We start from the raw sequence: 14,412 nt of genomic DNA on the forward strand, positions 1-14,412 counted from the left end.
CTCTCATTGTCAGCAAAACCCATTTTCCAGCTGTTTTTAACAGATTCATTTCCTGAGTAGGCCGATGTACAGAATGCAGCAACACTAGCAGAGGTCAAACTTTACACTCTTATTATGCAAAAACTGCTTGCATTGTCAGTACTCTCAAACTAATTATCTTGGGAGCGATATAACAATCCAAGATGATATCTTCTAACTTCTCCCACTCACTTGTTAAATGCCAAGGAAAGCAGCAAGGATACATCTGACAGTAAAACACTTTAATTAGAGACCGATTCCTTAAACAACCATACAGGGTGGTTATATCAGAAATATGCCAGGGGATGGCAATGTCACTAATCATCAGGCCACCGCACAGTCTGAATTTTAGCTCCACTGAGAACCTTTAATGGGCTGGAGCAAATCCATCATCAATAGTCTACCAGTGAAACAAATGAATGCAGCGCTGACAAGAAATCAATGACGCACTGCATACTGTAATTGTTAGGAAACAATGCAGACAAAATAAAAGGTAACAAAGATCTAGTCAAGCTTTCACCTTTTGGGCCGGGCAGTAAAAATACGCTGATGACAAATCATGCAAAGAACCAAAGTAAAGGGTTTCAGGAATGTGCTTAACCACAAAGCTCTGCCAGAAAACCATCGGTACATGTTGGCATTGATCCTAAAGTCTGCAGCTCTTCACTGCAAGGTTGGAATGCCAGTCTTATTGATGATGGAGATGGTGCAGAGAATTATAATACCGGCGCAATAAAAAAAGAAAAAGAAAATCTCTTGTTTAAGCTACATTGAGATCTCAAGACCAAGGGGCACCAAGTAATTTTAATTAAAAATGACCTTTAAATGCCAAAAGAAAGTCAATTATCTCACTGTATGAACACAGTCTTAGGATTTTCTTTTTCATTTTTATTCATTCGATTTGTTATGGAGCAAAGGCTAAAGACTATAAATCTTTACGGCACAATATCGGGAACAACAGAAGCGGTCAACAGGATGTGCGTTTATTAATGGTTCCCCCAGGGGACAACTAGTCCTCCAACAAAAAAGGCAAGATGTGAGGAAATTTTCTACTGCTCTGTGGTGGCTGAGCAGACTGCACAATGCACAAGATCATCACAGGATGCACACCAGTAAGCATGGATGTCAGGAGGAACAATGAGCTGATGAGTGGGAATCGTTAACAAGTCACCCTGATTAATTCTGTAATACCTGCCTGATGGATTCCCTTACGCACTTCACAAAGAAAGCCACATTCAACTGCTTACCCACCTTCTGCATATTTGGTTATATATTGCAGTTTTATGTAGCTGCGGCCAGTATTTCAGACAATTGTACAGGCATAAAACTTGTAGAGACACAAACATACGACAGATAAACTATTATTCCACCAAAATTAACAAGACTTGTTCCTGTGCTTCATGCAGTCAAAAACAACTGATACACGAATCAATCAGTGTGGATTCCCCCGAATTTTGACACATGCTAGCAGTAAGTGCACCGTTGGACTAAAAGGTCAACACCTTTTCTTTTCACACAACAAATGTTACACCCAACATCCTGATGATGAAAGAAACAGGAAGATAAATGTGGTTTGTATTTAGACACTTCTGTCCTAACACATTCACACCAGAATCTTGAGCAGTTCAAGGAAAAAGAAAGTAAAACAAACGCTTATTGGGTTCCTACATATTCTTCAGCCTTGTTAGATGCACATGGTGTAACAATAGTAACCATTATTGATGACAAAAATAAAAAGTTTTGTTTAAACATATGGAGAACCATTCTGATGGAGGACTGTTGGTACAGAACATAACTGAGTGAGGTGAACAATATAACCCAAAGAAGACAAATTACCAGGATTAACCAAAATAAAAGCCTTACAGAACCCATGTAAGGGAGATAGTACTGCAAAACAGATGTCTTCCAACCTTATCCAAACTGCAGAAATAGTACATTAAAGAGTAAAAATGGGAAAACGATCTCTCTTATTTAGCTGTTTATGAAGGAGATCTGCAGAAAAAAGGGAAATATTAACATCAGATACAATCCAGGAACCGGATCCGGTACGGGAAGAATTCTTTGATGCAATTTTGGGTTTATAGACGACAGGATAAACCTATACACAACATTGAGGTTAAAGTGTTTTAGATTGGAATATGTAGCTGATTTAAAAGCAGATAACAGAATCTGATCTTTACCCAAGAATCATAAATCAGAGCAAATCTATGGTTATACCTCACAAAATCTAAATTTGGCTCCTGCTCTTTAAACTCAATGTGAAAACTTGGCGCAGACAAACAAAAGAGGAACAGAAATCATTTAAGAAGGATTTGATTACATAGGATTAGAAATATTAAATTCTTAATGCTTGTGCTACTGAAATGGCCTGAGACATTCAGGATGTTCATACACAGATTTTAAGAGAGCATCACTCCAATTATTATCTTTAGCGTACCAGCACTCCCACATTTAAAGATTTACACAAAGCATATGTTTATGAATCTCGCCTCAGAGCTTGATTACATTAAGATAAAACTTTTGAAGAATCCGAGGTTTTCGAGGTTGTAGAAAGTTGCATTTGCAGTTCAATAGTTCCTTGGCTTCACTAAACCTGAAAGGTAAATTAGAACAAGTGTTCTGCTCTGCTCCTTCTTGAGTCAGTTAATGGGCCTGTCTGTTAACTAATGAGCTGGTCTGCAGCACAAAAGGGCCAGTGATTTTTAAAAAATCCAAAGTAAAGAAACCAATCTTTCAAAATAAAATAAATCAAGCATGTCCCAGGGAAGTCAGGCATCACTTGATTGCAGCTTTGTAAAATCTTCCTGAGTTTTCAAGTACTTCTTTTATATGCTTGTTATATATGTCGGAGATTATCTAAATATATACATATAATTAAAACTACAACAGTTGACACTAAATGCACTTATACAGCATGTATATTAACTTATACAGTTCTACAAGCAATTCCACCCACAAAAACAATTTGAAAATCATTCAAATAGGTTTTTAGAGAAGAGCCTGGAAAGAGAAACATCTATAGATTACATGCTGCTTTAGATAAACATGAGGGTGACTCGTGCTCTCCACGGCTTGCATGCTGTGAAAGAAAGGCAGCCTTATGGGAGTGAACAGAGTTGAGCTTTCAGAAGAGAACAGACAGTTACAGTCTCTCTCACATATTCAAACCCTCACACAGGTTGTTTGCACGTAGATCTGCACTAATGGTACAGTATAGCATACAAACACATGTAGAAGCACACATGCAAACGTTCTCCCTCTAAACTGGTCCAGCCAGATGGAAGCCACAAAGGGCTGGGTGGCTCCAGATAGGAGCTGGAGTTTGTTTGTGAGAGCTGGAGAATGAAGGTTAATCCACATATAGGAAAACCTCAATAAGAAACGTCTTTGCTGGGCTCTGGGCCACCATGAACCCCAGGAGGGGCTTAACCTTCTTCGACATAGATTTTTGACTTGAGGAAGTGCACAGGAGGAATTTTTATATAAACTCTTTCTCAAGGAATACCACCATTTAAGGTTTTATTAATGATAGTGGGATAACTTTCTGGGACAGCAGTCCCAGAGTGTCTTAAAAAAAATCACTCGACTAGTCAGCACTAGAAAGCCATGGTTTATTGTTTGTATTGGATCATTACTTGTCAAACTTTTTCTCCCAGATATGTGTGAATATAAAGAAGTAACCTATTTGTAGTGGGATTAGATTCACAGACCTGTGGTTGTCATCCCTCTGTCCCAGGATATGACACAAACATACTAACAATCTTCCATCTGTAGCTTACAATACACCTCTTTTTCCCAAAGTCTAATCTTCTCTGCCCATCATCAGCAATCACACAGCGCCTCCCCTTAAAAAGGTTTCCCGGGCCAGCGGCCAACAAACAGCAGATTACTGCAAATCAGAAATTAAAGGGGAGAAACAGGGGCAGGCAGCGAGGGTGAGGGGGAGACAAGTAGGGACCTTTCTGAGCCAAGAGATTTGCTGTTTCATTAATGCTGATGAACTTAATTCAATCCAATTCACTGCAGGGCACCATGGTGGCGATAAACAAGCCCTAATGTCATCTGGAGACACCGCCGCAATAATTATGTTTTCTACACGCAATACCTTAATACCACAGCAAATTTTCTCAGACTATAAGAGAGTCTTGGTGGTACTGTGGTGCTTTAGGAAGCCAGAAAACTGGAGTCCTGTTTCCACTGAGTGGTACAGATCAATGCGGTGGGCTATTTTATTTTTCTATTTTTTGAAAAAGCAGTCTTTATAATCGACCCTACAGCACTATTCCTGGGCCAACTTCAGCTGTAGGTGCACAGGACAATGCTACGGTAGCTAATGGCATCACAAAACACAGTTCAGAAAAACATCACTGCATGAGACATGCTAGTGCGTCAAATTTGCTGTTGCATTAGTATGACACAAAGTAAGGTATTTGGGTTTAACCTCACCTGGTCCTATACTTGGGACCCAGTTGGTGGTAGAAATGCTCTCCTAAATAAACTGGGCCATAAAACAGCTTACTGAACAGCAACAAACCCACGTCGCATGTACCACTCAATGGAAACAAAGAAAAGGTTCAGAAAGTACCAAAGACTTAGGATTTTCTAGAGTCTCAGAGTTCATCTTAATTAATTAGATTGTCTTTAAACGTTTTGAATACTTCAGCAATGGAAATAAAGAACTGTATATTCAGGTTAATTACAGAGTAGTCAATTTTAAAACTTTTAGTGGTGTTATTTTATAATTATGGATCATAGCTAACAAAAACCAAAAACAAAGTGTCCCACAAAACTCCAGTATTTCATCAGGTAATCATTGAGATCCTCTACAAAGAAGATGGCTGCTCATGTAGTGCTAAATCCAAGCATATCAAGGGAAAATTAAGTGGACGAAAAGTATGGTGGGAAATGTATAAGTGTATAGTAAATTTTTCTGAAATACGGGCGATTTAGGGAGTTCTGTCACTTGCTAGTGTTGTGTCTGTAGTCCAAAGCCAGTGCAATCCATGACTCACTCTGGTGACGTGCTGTAGGCTTTGCTCATTTTTCAGAAGGACTTGGCACCTGCTCATACTCCCAAAAGTACCTATTCCCGCTTCAATGACCAGGGTATCACTGAGTTTCACTGGCCAACAAATTGGCCTGATCTAAACCCCAAACAGAATCTATGGATACTTGTCAAGTGAAAAATGAGAGACAAGAACAGGAGCTGAAGGTTGCTTTGCAACTTTTCAGTAGGCTGACATTTCTCTTTTAAAAATTACTCTCTTTTTTTTTTTTTCAGATTTTGTGTAATTGTCTAAGTTCAGAGAACCAGTGACAAGCATTAAAATGATCAGAAATAAACATTTCTAATTCCTAAATTCGTAAGTAAGTAATTTACCTTTCTAAATTTAATAAGTAAAAATCACCTATTTACTTTAATAAACTTGTATTTATTCGCCAGCAGATAAAAGGTTTTTTATTTAGTTTTGGGTGACAATTATTTACACGCTAGAAGTGTGGTGAAAGCAGAAATTGAGCAACAGGACTTCCTCTCAGCATGTATCCAACAGAGGCACATTTACAGAAGCAGCAGCATAGTAGGCCAGGGGAAGAAGACACAAAGCAAGAGAACAGATGAAACTGTGATCAGTATAAACAGCTACCTGTTGTCATTAAGCTGCGTGTACCGAGGCGTAGGATCGGGGTCCGCATCATTCACATCATAACTAGCCTCCGGGTCCTTTAAAAGACAGAAGAGCAGCTTGCGTCATCAACTGTTGGTTAATTTCTTTTTAACTTGTATACCAAAAATCTGTTAAATTTTGTGTGTGCATATTTTTTTTTCCCATGTACTCACATAGTTCTGCGACAGGTCAGGATGGTTCTTCTCTATCCCATCATCCAGGATGGACACCACCACTCCTTTACCTGTGTAGCCCAACTGCCACGCAGCTTTGGCATTCAAGTCCTGGTGGTTGTGGTTGTACTGAGAGCAAAGATGGCAGATATATGAGAAAAAAACTCATTATGGAACAGAGGAGAAAACATGAGACAACGTAATTATTTTAAGAATTACTTCCTTTTTGGGTGAAATGAAAACAACTTTTACCGTGTGAATTTTTCCCACTTAAAGGGAAGCAGTGATGGTATAAGGAGCATCAAGGGTGTATATTTAAGGATATCAGTATCACACTTGCTCTGACTACACTTCCTATAGCTAGCAAGCAAAGTAAAGTAACAGTGAGGTGAGTAAGGGCACACCGAATGCAATTTGCATGCTTTTGACGTTTAACTTGACCTTTCATCAAAAGTCACATTGGGCTTTCAAATGGTTCAAAGCTCCTCCTCTCGGAGTTAACCATTAAAAAGTAATGTGTCTGACGTGTCATCCAGAGCACTTCTCCCATGGATTTCAGTACAGTACCATGTGAGCCTGGGTCGATCAGACAGAATTAAATTACTCCACAACCTTGTAAGATCCTTGACATCCCAAGCATCAAGAAGAAAAATCAATTAAAACTGAAAGTTCTCATTTTGCAGACTTACTCTGATTTGCAATGCAGAGTAAGTCTGCAACAAAAAAAGAAAAAAGGCCGTTTTGTGGCTGATGTTTTTAATTCTGAATGGTGTCCGTCAAGCAGGAGCATCTCCTTTCTCATATCATTTCAGCAAACTGACAAAAACTTTGTTTTATTGACAGCTTATCAGTGGGACATTTTTTATCTCATTCAAATAAATTAAAACATAATTAAACATGTTCAATCTAATATCAGAGCCATATGTCCATCAATATTCCTTTACTAAAAGTCCTCTAGCCTATCGGCTTTGATTGACAGCCATATTGGTAGGTTTTATAGATGTGTTGTAATCTTAATTTAGGATAGGGTTTGACAAGATGTTCCATCCATGAGACATGGGAAAATCACTTATAACCTTACCCTGCTTTAAACTTTCTCTTTTTTATTAAAGTATGTCAGGGAAAAGGGGACTGAATACATGTACACATCTTTTTGTTGTTGGTTTTTTTTTTTTCAGATTTTTACTTGTAAAAAATTTTAAAAGTTTTGAATCACTAGATAATTATTCTCTCTCACAAAACAACCCAATAAAATAAAATCACAAATAGAAAATTTGTGATTTTCTGTAAAACTCTGTAAAGCAAATCTTACTTTGAACTGTGTGCAGTTTTCCTACAGCTTTAAGGCTGAGGGTTTTATAGTTCATAAATAAAAGAGAAACCTTCATAATGAATGAAAATTATATATTATTAGATGTATTAGAAGTAACTAAAGGTGCAATTAGATTTCAGATAAAGTAGTTTTTTTCCATTTTGCCACACAGGATATGACATAAGTTAGGGGTAAAGTACTATGCTCTTACCAGGATGAGTAACAAATACCAATTCTACAGGCATTTGTGGTCTTTTACTTCTTTTCTTGTCAAAACTACTAACTACAGGCTCTGTCCCTCCAGTTTGTGATTCAAGTCTGTTTTGCATCGCCATGAATCGTCTTCTGCCGGCAGCAACCTCACAGTAATTGAAGAGCGGCGCTGAGCTGAAAGTCTGAGGAGTTGTTGCCACTGCTTTTAACGGCCTAATGTATCAGTGGCATTCCTCAAGTCAAATGTGAAAATCAATCCAATAAAAACAAGACCACATCAAGATAAACTGCACCCGTCTCGCTCTTCCTTCTCTGTTTGTTGCTGTGCTTTTTATGAACTACTGCAAAGCCAGCCTTTCTGTTTGGACATCACTGCAGGTCAGGCAGTTTCTGCTAAGTTGGGTTTTTGTCACACACTGTTAATACTCACCAAGTACCACTGGTCTCTGAACTTGGGATCAACAAATTCTGTGACTGTATCCCTCTTTTTCCTCTGTTTGGACACCTGTTGCTCTGACCAAGTAACCTAAACAGAGAGGGCAAAAACAAAAACAATTAGAGGCAAAAAAATATAGACGTTTCTTAACCTTCAGCGAAAGAAAAGAAAATGCACAAGCAAAATCACTCACGACATTTAAAAGAAGGGGGGGGAATAGAAGGTATAATTATGCGCTGCCCATGAGCGTCAGCATGCCAATGAAATAACTGAGATCCAACTCTCTCTGGGACAGCAGCTGAAAGAGTGAGATTAGAGGCACAGGGGCATGCTGGACTCCTCTCTAATGAGGCTCGCTGATGAATTCCAGAGCAGGCCAAGACTAATTAAAATTTCCGGTTTGTGTAAAGTGAAATGCAATGCATCAGAGGTTATTGTGAATATGCGCACACCTGAACATGAATGCACATTAGGGTGGGACACGTAACAGTACATAAGTGTGCAGCGGGCCGTCATAATGGGGGAACACTTGTAGGAAATGTTGGCAGAGTCAGAGGGCTTACAGAGAAAATGTTTCTAAATATTACTCCCTGCACTGGATTGTGTTTTCATCACAGGCAGACACTTAGGTTGGCATGTCGCATATTAAAAAAAACAAAAAAACATTTCAAAGAAGAAAGACAGAACTGTCTGCAGCAAGGACGGTGCACCTGATGTGAAGGACAACTAAATTACATCCGATCTCCCTTTTTACTCAAATCTCTGGTGATGCAGACAGAGGGAGAGGGACAAAGAGGGAAAAAAGTAATGAAGGTTACATTAACTGCTGAAGCAATGTCATAATGGAAGAAGAACGCTCTTCAAAACGTTAAAGAGGTCTGGGTTTGGGCTCAATCAGTTTAAGAGGATGTGATGTTTTTATGCTATTCTAACAGTGAAGATCAGGTCAGCTTTGAGCTGCGTCACCATGGCAGTTCACACACTCTGAATCAGCTCTGGTTGGTGATGGGAAGGATCAAATACAAAAAATAAAATAAAATCCTTAATAAAAAGGTTTTTTTATATATATATCCATTACCAGAAACAAAATTATAGACTCTAAAGACCTTAAGGCTTTAAATGCATCAAGCAGCAGCATGTACTTCGATTAACTATGAGTTCCATAACAAATTTAAGAAAATTTAAGGCCATAAGCTCTGATAAATGAGTTAGAATATCTTTACATTCTCTGTAGTATTACAAAACGTGCAGAACATTTTCATACTTCATGTTCTATAGTCCTCAAAGGGAAAATTGAAACAAAACGATAAAATAAATACATTTCTAAGTTGGTTCTGTGCACCTCTAGTTGCAAGTGTGGGAAAGTGAGAGGAAGCAGCTCCTGTGTTGGTCCCTCATACCTCATAAAGCAAACATCTAAATCTAAAATATACTTTGAAGTACATGTTTAAAGTATTGTAAGCCTATGAGAGCATTCAGGACATGCTGCTAAAATCTTCGTAGCTCTTTTGGTTTGAGGATTTAATTCTTCAAAAAGGAACCTGGACAGACTATCTAAACAAGCATTTATTCAATACTGCTTTCATATTTTTTTTACTTCATAAAGCAAGCCAAGGCAAACACTGCTTTTAGTACAATCAGATCAGAGCCTATAAAATCTGACATCACTGTATCAGTTAAGTGGAAGAGTTGCTAAAACCTAATTCTGATTCATGAATCACTGAAGGTCTGAGACACTCTCCAAGTTTCACAATATATGCATCAAATTTTGAACAATTTAAGTGGTCAGACAGAGACAGAGATGAAAAGGCAGCTAATGGAGCGCTTTGCTTCTTTCTTCAGCTTAATTATGGCTTTCCATTTCAATGAGACGACACATTTTTTAAAACAATCTCTATGGACAGAAGAAAGCAGTCATTTTTCTGCATCGACTAAACTTCATTTGATTTCAACTTAGATTAAAACTAGTTCTTTTCTTCTGCGTCATCAGGAAGAGGGTGTGATTTCCCCCTTTTCGTTTGCTAGCACCTTCTCTATCAAATCTGACACTCTGGTTTCACACATACGCAGGGAAAGGCTGTTGTGTGTAGGAAATTTTCAAGCTGACCTATATGCAACGATTCATATGTGTGGTGTGTAAAGTGTGGAGCAGCAAACACCTCACTGCCCTTGTTATCTGGATATTTTGCAACCTTTCACATTTATTCCATCGCTTCATCAGAATTTCGAGCACATGGGATGTTGCAACCTTGAATCCTTGTATGCTGTGAAACACAATGCAGAAAACCACAATGCGCAGATCATGCTGTAACCCCGACTACACCTCCCTCGACTGTGGAATGTCTGCTCCTAACACCTAACCAGGAAATGGTAAAGATGTTTTACCAAGACAAACAGGAAACATTGGTCTAACAAGCAACACTTCTACAGCTGGGAAAAAAATTTGCAGTAAATGCTCAGAAATATAGCTTACTCATATCAAAACACCTAAAATCCCCCCCTTTTTGAGTCCTTGGCCAATTATTTATTAGTTTGTATAATGCAACTGAAGAATTATAGGACTTTATGGTAATTGTTACCGGCTTTGGCAGGATCAGCAAGAAAGCACACTAGCAAGAAGACTTGTGTATCTTCATGTTATACACTAGACGACTTCTCTCTTACAGCCAAACTGAAGTAAACATGTTTGACTTTTTACAGGAAACGCATCCATGATGATACAAAGTCACTTAAAGATGCTTTCTAAATTCTTTTTCATGTAGAGAATGTTTGAAAATTAAAATCAGAGTGTATACCAATCTAACGGAAAGCTGACGTTCAAAGAGTTTGCCTTACCTCGTGTTTAGGAGAAAAAGTATTTTTCCTCCAACAAATTAAATCCCCATGCACTCATTTTGTCCACCGTCTGCATTGTCCTTCCAAATTCAACAAGCAGAGCACGGCTCCCCGGTGACAAACTGGAGCCATGAAATAAAGCTGCAGTATTATGAAGGAATATTCTAGCAGTTTATCTATGAAGCTTGTTTAGTTGTGGCAAAAATTGCTATTACTGCAGAAGTAATAAAAGCAGTAACAAAACATATCCCATAAACAAGTGTTGGATAATTAGTTGAAATCGGTGCTACTGCTGTGCCTTTTGGCTTTTTACTGTCCCTCTAGAAAAAAATGACATGCACTGAAACAAAGTACTGTACGAAACAACAAATAAAACCAGAATAAAAGAAAACAGAACAATGCATGTGCGCAATAGATAAAACTCTAAACCCTTAACTCACTTGCATTTTGGGTTTATAAAGTCTGGCAGATGCCTAGGTGCTTCTGTGAGCAATTAATCACACTTCAAATAGAATTCAGTGGAACATTTAGGCTTCATCTCAACTAGCTTAAAAGCTGCAGAGAGTCTCTCCAGGGTTTAAAAAATCCTCCTATTTTAACCCTTTTCTTTGGGGGGGGGGAGCTGTGTGGTTCAGTAATATGGGAGCACAATTAGCAATAATCTCATAGTTCATAGGCTTTGATCACGCTGTTAATAACAGAAAAGTTCAAATATTGATGTTTATGTGAGGGAAGGAGCCGAGGGAAAGTGCGCAAGTAAAGTAGAATTGGCAAAGTTCTCCTGATTAAACCAGATTGAAAATAAATTAAAACCCAACTCTTACTTTAACAGACAGGAGGAGCTGAATGTGTAACGGTCCATTTTGTCTGAGGAGCTGTGGGACAAAAGGAATTCAACAACAGGAAATGGAGCTGCGACGTTAAAGGAAATCCCAGAGAGGGAGGTGGACTGCTTCCACCGTGTAAAACAAGCCCAGCAGACGCTCGTCTATTCCCGCTCAGCACCTGTGCAGCGCAAATTAAACCCGTCAGTCAGAGGGCTGCATTTCTACAGACTGATGCCAAGATTTATGAGAGGAATTATGACTGATTGCAGTACACAGCTTAAATATAAAGTCTTTCCAGTTAAAGATATGAGTTACTAGCATAGTAATGCTCCCCAGCTACACTGCTGGTGATCATTATTAGCAAAGGAAATCACGCTGATGTTCAAACTCAATGCTCTGGTCGATATCAAAACGCCTAAAATCCCTGGTTGATCCATAGGTTACCCCTAGGTAACCTATGGATCAGAGGCCATCACTTTCCATAATTATTCATGCACCAACTGAAAGAATATGGAAGGCAGCTACAGCTGTGCTGCACACTTTAAAAGATGAATGCTCTCAGTTTTTGATTTTTTATATGGTTTAGTGACCTGCAGAAATTGGAAACTGAAGAATAGAAAATTTATTCAGGATGAAGAAAAAGTGCCTGAAATTGGTCCACACTGTTGTCTTGCATCATTCACAAAACGCCCCGAGAGCACAACAAAAATGGAAAGAATAAATAAAAAAAAGCAGCAAGAACTACCTAAGACAAGCTGCACCCCATCATCACTGGCACACCAGTTCTTCCATTAGGTTAAATTTATGTGTTTTAATCATTCTTCGTGGCAGAAATAATTAGTGAATTAATGCATCAAAGGAAACCCTCTGGAGGTAGAGCAGGTTGCTCACTAATTGGGGGCTTTAATACTGGTTCCTCCTTTCGGTGAACCCCTCAGGCAAGACCTTGAGCCCAAAATCATCTTGATGGTTTGGCGAGGATTCCGCTTAACATCCAGCCGCCACCAGAGCATCGGCCTCGATGTGGGGAATGTGTGTGGTACTTCCAAGGCACGGCAGAAATGTTTCAGAAAGTCTGAAACTATTTTGTCTTTTTTTGCCCTAAAATTTAGACATCTGTTTCTACATGAGTTTCCACACTTTATTTATGACAATGCTTCTTAAGTATAGCAAAAAAAAATGTAATATTGATCTGGACCTTTTGTTGGCAGTTATGATGGAGGATCTTTCAGCGCGGGGTCTACTTTCAATGCATCTACTTTCCCAAAGCACATAGCTGTAAATCACATATGGTGAAGACAGCAAAGATTTCTAAGGAAACGCCGACACCTTACTACATCTGCACTGCAGTAAGAAAATCCAGCTCTGCTCATGCTTTTCATTGGGTTAATTATTTTTAATTAGTACCTTGATTGAACACTACTTTCTTTTACAACTCTAAATAGTGCAGCTTTGAGTTTTCTACTTCGATTTACCAAACATGATGATGTAAAAAATTTATTTTAACTATTCCCATTTCTACGTGATTGCCGTACAATCAATATGTTAATGAGTTATGTGCATATTATTACTTCAGATTAGATGCTGGAGCTAAAAGACATTCATCTATTGTCAGAGGAAGCCTGAAATTTGTTGTACAAATAGACGGAATTATAAAGTAAAGACTGAAAGATGACTCCACACTGCGCCACACATAATGTTCCATTTTCCTTTTAGGATTGACTGATTTAAAAAAGTATTTCTCAGTTTAACATCATTAAATGTTGAAATCCTGTGGAATCTTCAACCTACAGGCAATAGAGCTAACTCTGTTGAATAAGTAGAATAAAGCAATGCTTTATATCTAGACTCCATCTGACCTGCAGTACAGAAATGAGACATCCTTAATTGCTATGACAAGTTCTAACTGGAAGGCTCACTGCAGGCATCACAGGCCTAAAGGTGGGAAATAGCAACTAAAAATGCCTTTTAGCTGGAAAACAATAACTTCTCACTTTCCATAAAGATGCAGCTGTCCCCAAAAGCAAGCCTTAGCCACATCCAAATCTGAACACCCTGTTACCCCAAGAAATAAACCTCTTACCTTAGGATCTCTTTCCAGACGGACTTGTGCCCCTCTGTGATCAGACAGCGATCTCTTTACCACTCTGCGATGCCGGAAGTGATAGTAATCACCAAATACCTGGAAAGACAAAGAGATATGATCACCCATCACATCCTGTGGTTCAGATCTGTCTGCCTATAATCTGATAACACCTCCGTATATCCTCATGGCATATCCTCTGCCACTAAATGACAAATATTTCTATAAACTTTACAGAGTGGCAATAAACAGAGGAGCAGGCTGGAAAAAAACATCCTTCTACTCTAAGATGAAACCAATACAACATAAATAATTACAGTCATCTGGCCTGGCACCGAATATTTTCTTTTCTTGAACATGCATAACCTTTAACAGCATCAAAAATATTCCTTGCACTTTGTTTTTACTCAGATTATTGCAAGCCCCATGCACATGTTTCTCCACAGACAAGTCTTCTCTGCATTTTAAGCTCCCTGGTTAGGTTTGTTCTGTCTTTAAACACAGGGATCATCATAACTCTGCTGTCTAAGTAAAATATATTTATACATTTTATCTGGAAAGCTCAGCTCATTCCCCCACAATCCCTTCCTCCCCACATGGTGCCACTCCAGTGTGCACTGCAACATTCCCTCGGTCTAAAAGAATTACAGTTCAACCCTCATCAGCCTCCTTGTTCCCATTTAATCACAGTAAACAGGCTGATTCCAGCAGGGGTGACACAAAAAACCCCTGCACACAAACCCGGCAGACAATAGGGAAGCAATAACCAAGAGGAAGCACATGGTTAACGGTGATATTCAGCTCTGAAAAGGACCACCAAAAGCCACAAGCCTTTGTGTGTGTGTGTGA

The 14,412-nt window shown here is 38.8% G+C and overlaps 1 protein-coding gene across 6 annotated transcripts in view; it reads right to left on the reverse strand.

Annotated features, from left to right (window-relative positions):
* furina (furin (paired basic amino acid cleaving enzyme) a) overlaps positions 1-14,412 on the reverse strand; it is an 81,464-nt gene that overhangs the window by 26,243 nt on the left and 40,809 nt on the right. For all 6 annotated transcript variants that reach the window (XR_006372681.1, XM_044137816.1, XM_044137824.1 and 3 more), the window contains exons 3-6: positions 13,564-13,662; positions 7,813-7,908; positions 5,858-5,986; positions 5,664-5,740 (exon numbers count right to left, since the gene is read on the reverse strand). Coding sequence is in view for 5 of the 6 variants with exons in the window: in XM_044137816.1 (XP_043993751.1) it covers positions 5,664-5,740; positions 5,858-5,986; positions 7,813-7,908; positions 13,564-13,662 (401 nt within the window). In the remaining variant the exon portion in view is untranslated. The remainder of the gene's footprint in view (positions 1-5,663; positions 5,741-5,857; positions 5,987-7,812; positions 7,909-13,563; positions 13,663-14,412) is intronic.

This window comes from Gambusia affinis, linkage group LG02 (genome assembly GCF_019740435.1).
Source record: "Gambusia affinis linkage group LG02, SWU_Gaff_1.0, whole genome shotgun sequence".
Taxonomy (NCBI): domain Eukaryota; kingdom Metazoa; phylum Chordata; class Actinopteri; order Cyprinodontiformes; family Poeciliidae; genus Gambusia; species Gambusia affinis.